This window comes from Gossypium arboreum, chromosome 3, assembly GCF_025698485.1.
Source record: "Gossypium arboreum isolate Shixiya-1 chromosome 3, ASM2569848v2, whole genome shotgun sequence".
Classification (NCBI taxonomy): domain Eukaryota; kingdom Viridiplantae; phylum Streptophyta; class Magnoliopsida; order Malvales; family Malvaceae; genus Gossypium; species Gossypium arboreum.
The window spans coordinates 125,911,944-125,918,074 of record NC_069072.1 but is presented as its reverse complement, the minus strand read 5'-3'; the positions used below and the strand labels follow the sequence as shown (position 1 = coordinate 125,918,074).

The following is a 6,131-nucleotide window of genomic DNA, read 5'->3' as shown; positions in this document are numbered from 1 at the left end:
CATAAAACTATGTCAAAATTACAACAAATTTTCTCTATCAGTTTAATTTTTGTATTTAAATTTAGATAGATTAAAAAAAGTAATCACAATAGTTAAAATTTTAAATAATATCTTTTGTACAGCATTCATATCAACGTAAAATGACAACTGATTTAAAAATTAAAAATATTCTCACTTTAATTGAAATCAAGAATTTTGGAATAAAATCATAAAATAAAAATAATTCTACATATTTTTATAAATATATCTTTTCACTCGAATGTCTAATAATTTAATGGATATAAAAATACTTGCTCCAAAAAGTGCAATAAATTGAGAAAACTTTTAATATATTAACAATATAAAATAAATAAAAATGATCAAATATATATTTAATATATTAAAAAATTAATATTAAATATATTTTAAAAAATTAAAGTACGAAAAATTATTTAGTGAGACTTTTAGACTCGAATGACATGCGGGCATATATCATAGAATATGGTTAAAAATAGATACATTATTCTTTCAACTAAACTCTACCAATACATAATATCCTTCATTTTAAAGATTAAAAGTTAGTTGGGAAGTGAGATATCATGTTCTATGAAATCTCATTTTGTTTTCATTTTAACTAAAACTTCGTTAATTTTCATTTAAAAACAGAATTCTACACAAATTAATATTATAATTTTTGTATTTTAGAAATGATTTCAAGATATTATTTTCTAAATTTAATCTAATATCAATTATTTTTGAAAAATAATTAGTTTGTAAATATAATATATCAACTTTGCTTGATGTTTCGTTGTAACGACAGTTTGAACAAAACAGACAGTGTAAAAAATAACAACAGAAAGGAATTGACACAGTCAACTTTTGTTAACGCAGCTCAAACACAATAATCCCACATCGACAAAGCCTTGCCTTGTGAATAATTTTATTCAATAGTTGCCTAGATCACCTATTGGCTTAAGCTCAATTTACCATTACATAAAGAAATAATTACAGCCCCAATACCAACCTTGATTGTCACAAATCACTCACTCAAATACTTTATAACACAATCAATTAACTCTTCAAAAAATACCTAAAATTGTGTCACAAAACACAGCAAAGTTACACTCCAAAACTACTCTTGATGTGTGGCATAAAACAACTTATTTATAGGCCTCTTCAAGTGGTCAATCAATAGTGTTTTGATAGGCTTTAAACTTCTATTTAAAAGTTAAAATTATCTCATTAATTATCCTGAGTATTTATCACACAAAAATATCCATAAATCCATCTTTTAGTTACTCCAAAACTCTCTCAAATAAATATGATATTTATCTCTAAAAAATAGCATTTTAATAATAAGACTCTCATACTTATCCAATCACATCAATTAATACAGTTGATAGCCTCTCAGCTTCTAACTTTGTTAAATATGGCACATCTAAGTAGACCGAACTTAACATAAACGAAACCTATTCAAGACCAAAATCGATGACTCAAGTAGAAAACAATTTCGTTATAACATAATATTATGGAATGAGCAACAACATTAGCAACAATCATGATTTCAAAATTAAAATTATATATTATTATGTTTTGATTTCATAATCATATTATGAAATATTTCAAAATTGATGAATAATTTTAAGAAATAATTAAATATAGTTTAATTAATACGCCGGTAAAAAAATAGTATTCTATAAAACAATGGTATAGATAAAGGTTACTATGACATTTAAAGTTTAAATATATATATTGATAACAATAAATATACTATATTTTAATTAAAAATTTTATACCCTATAAAAAACTTTCCAGTTCCTTAAATTAAAAAGCTAATTGTATAATTTAAAAATGTATCCCTTATTTATATATATATATATATATATATATATATATATATATTTCAAAACTAGTTATATATTAAAAAATCGGTTTGAATCCTATGATTTGAATCCTATGTGATGGCTTGTTAATTAAAGTGTTCACTATCATAGGTGTAGCATGAGTTTGAGTTGCATTAGTCGTGTTTATTATTCGGGCTTTGTTCTATTCTTGTATTTAAAAATTATGAATTTAACTTGAAAATAAATAATTAAAATAAAAAATTAATTTAAAATAATAGAAATTCCGGCTGAGTGTCAATGTATCTAGTATTAATTATGAATATTATAATGCTTTCGTGTGGTATTCAAAACTATAAAAGCACTTTAAAGTCAGTGTCCAACTGTCATCTGCTCTCAAATATAGCCTTTGCTTTTAAACGGCCGTTATGCCTTTTCTCTCAATAACGGTGCCCTTTTCAGTTTTCCGTCAATTTCTACGTAACACGTGACTAAGCCACTCCCCCATATATCTACATCATCATCATCCATCATACGATATATCTGCATGGCATGTCATCATGCTTTTTCTTCTTTTCATTTCTCTATATAAATTATCAGATGATGGATGGAGTAATGTGAGCATGTAGGCATCCACGATACATGATGGGTATGCGATAGATTCATTTGGGTTAGGGTTTCCTGTATCCAGCTATTCAACATGGCGTCACTTCAGCTCAAATTACATTTATAGCCTCTATGGTCCTATTACCTAGTAATTACTATTTTTTTCATTCTTCAATATTTATAAGATTCCTTTTACGGGTATCTACAAAAATATTATTTTATACAAAAAATAATTAAGCGGTAATTTTTGTTTTTGTAAATTTCCTATTCCATTATTAGTTTAAGTGGTAATTTTTAAAAAAATTAAAAATATTTTAATTATTAAATTATTTTTAGTGGATGGATATAACGTAACTCATGTTCCCTTAAAATATAAATTAGTCTCTCTTTAGTAGTAAAAAGTTTTCAACTTTAATATATTATTATTTAAAACTTATTATGGAAAAAAATTAAAATATATATTATAAAAACTTTGAATGAAGCAGTTTTAAAATATATTTTTATAATACTTAATTATTTAAAATATTTGAGGTCAGAATTCAAAATTTTGACTTAAAAATGTCAACTTGATAATTTAATTGGGACAAAAGGACATTTGATATATTCTTTATTAAATTTTTCAGCAAAAATAATTTATTTATTATCATAAATATTATTTCATTATACGCTATACAAAGATATGTTAAAGTTTATTTAATCAAAAGTATTAAATTTTATTCTAATTCATTCATATTTATAAATGATTAATTTAAATTTTTAAGTTCATTTATTATTTGTAGTGGGCCAAATTTACCCGAGCCCACTAGAAACCCAAATATACAATAAATAAATAAATAAATAAACTTCAGTCCATTAAATAACCCTATCAGACCCAAACCCAATTTTAAAACTTGGCCCAAATTTACAAGGCCCGATAGGCCCAGAACACTAAACCAAGACTGAAGCCCTAGCAGCACGTGTTTGCCCCTCAGCATCCTCGGCCTCCGTACCGCCCCTGTACCCCCATGCTGCTCCAGCCCAGACCCATACCCCGTGCGCATGCCAACAGACTGGTATCTGCAAAACAAAAAGCAACAGCAATAGAGACAAACAGAGAGAACAGCACAAACACAACAGCAAGAAAATTTGTATTTTTGATTTTCTTTTCTTTTCTCGGCTATAAAGCTGAGGATAGTCAAATGTAAAGGGGGTCCCTTTTTTACGAAGGCAATATACTGCTCATTGACACCAAATACTAAAGAATCAAGCCCAAAAGTTTTGAAAGGTGGTTTTCCAGATTTATTCTTTATTTTCCTTTGATTAGTTTACGTATTAGGCGAAAATACACAAAGGGGAACCCTCGATGCCGATGATGGCCCAAACATGTTAGATATTCACAGATGTGGGCAAGGATCGAGCAATACTAAAATTTTGTTTAAATCTTTGGTATTTATCTCATCTTTTTGAAAAAATATCATAGGATTCGCATTTTTTTTAAAAAAAAAGAGGAAAGGGGGCGAGGTTACCGGATTTCCAGAATCGCGGCCTCCGTTGGTAAGATCCTGCCATCATCCGCACCATTGGCCATCAAACTGATGAAGGTTAGCGGCTGTGTGATGAAATGAGCCCTTACAGAGCAAGGGTGCTGTTCTCCATCTATGTTTTGGAAAGAAAATGAATAAAAGAAAGGGGATTTTAGCACTAAAATCAAAACAGCACTGTTTATACCCATGGAGGTCCGCGTGCTGCCCCGATAAAGGAGTTGGATCTGCGCCTTTTTTGCTTGCATGGGTAAATTGCGCGCTGGATCCCTCCTTTCGCGTGGTCCTCCGATTGCGCCTTATTTCTCTTCTTTGTCTTTTGTTAATTTGGCCCTATAGTTTCTGCGTTTTTCTATTTTAGTCTGTGATATAGTGTTGTGTTTTGGGCGTGAAAAATTTACAATTACAGTCCCCATACGTTTATGTGCGTTGAGTATTGATCCATTTTACAATTACTTTAGTTGCAAATTATCCTCTCTATTTTACTGCACTCTTAATTTGGTCTTGTATTTGTATAATCGGTTATTTTAAAATATATTTAATATGTTTATGCCTTAATCCATGTTAATAATCTTGTTTGTTTATATTTGTATAATTATTTTGAGATTTTTATTATTATTTTCACATTATGTATCCTATTGCTTTAAATATTTTATACATATTTATATACTAATCATTCTTATAATTTTTATTTTATTTTAAAATAACTATTATTTTGAATATTTTAAAATCCTGTTTATATTACATTGTTTTAATACCTTATTAATAAGTGTTGTCAAAATATTTATATATATGCCGATACGTAAATTATTTAAAACATTTCTTAACTTATGTTTAATTTACACGCCTTTATGTACATATGATACTGTTTTGGAGTTCTATTTTGTGTTTATAAAATTATTATCTTAAAAGGTGTCCCCATATTATGTTATCCAAGTACTTAATTTAGTATTTCTTATAAAATGGTATATATATATAATCTATATGATAATATGATTTCACAGTTATTTTATATGTCTGTTTTTAAATGGAAAATTTATTATATGTACTATACCTTGCTATGTATTGTTATTACTTCACATTTGATATAATATTTAAGTTATCATTAAGTATATATATATTTTGTATTTATATTTAATTCACATACATTATCAAAACCATGATATTTTTAAATATATAGTTTTTTTCTTTAAATTTGTATTTAATTATTTTTATTAAATGCATAGTATGTAATAAAATTAAAGTTAATTTTATAATTCATATTTTGATTTCATGTTGTGTAAACATACGATTATTTCTAAAATGTCTTCACATGTATATAACACATATTAAATTATTTTTACTATGGTACATGTTATTAGTTTCATGTAACTTCATGTAAATATTTTTATGTATATATCCTCTTTTAAAGTTACTTATATGTATAATATATTTCTTTTTAGAACCATATTTTAAGCCATATAATCAATTCATTGTATATACTCTCATATTATCCTTATGTATGTATTATTTATATGTTCCATCAAATTCACATCGATTTGTTACATAATTTTTTTTATGTTTTATGTTATTTGTTTTAAATTTCCTTTATAAATATAGTTTTATGAATATGCATCACTAAATTTATGTATTTTACTTAACATGTTTTTTTCTTTGTATGTATGTGATTTTTTTATTTATTTAGTTACATGTATAATTTATATATTGGTTTTTTTATATACATTATCAATTTCATGTTTAAAAAAATATAATTATACTTAAACTTATTTATATATATATGTACTATGAATTTACAATGTACATTATATCTAATCATGTGTTTTAGTTATCTTTTACATTCTATATATTATTTAAGTTATCATGCACATTGTAAATCTTTAAACGAAATTGTGTTTAAAATATTTTACGTACGTTTTAATTTAAACTTTATTTTTATAATATCGGTTTCAAAAAGGGGTTATATATCCTTAGTTTTATACTAGTTGGTCAACCTATATTTTATATATCCGTTTATTTGTCATTATTGTGAAAAAAACTTTATACCTTATCACCTCTTTGATTTGAATTTTGTTTTGTGTATCTAGCGGTAGTCATATCAGATTATGCCGTGTACATTATCGTTGCATATTGTTTAGTTATTTTATGTTATATCAATTATGCTCCATCCATGTTTAGAATTTCGACT

At 26.0% G+C, this 6,131-nt stretch overlaps 1 protein-coding gene across 1 annotated transcript; it reads right to left on the bottom strand.

Annotated features, from left to right (window-relative positions):
- Window positions 1-3,137: 3,137 nt before the first annotated feature.
- On the bottom strand, window positions 3,138-4,152 carry LOC108475405 (uncharacterized). Its single transcript, XM_017777368.2, has 2 exons — window positions 3,932-4,152; window positions 3,138-3,482 (listed from the first exon to the last, which is right to left on the bottom strand). The coding sequence occupies exons 1-2, from the start codon at window positions 4,135-4,137 to the stop codon at window positions 3,170-3,172; spliced, it is 519 nt and encodes a 172-aa protein (XP_017632857.2). The 5' UTR covers window positions 4,138-4,152; the 3' UTR covers window positions 3,138-3,169.
- Window positions 4,153-6,131: the final 1,979 nt, after the last annotated feature.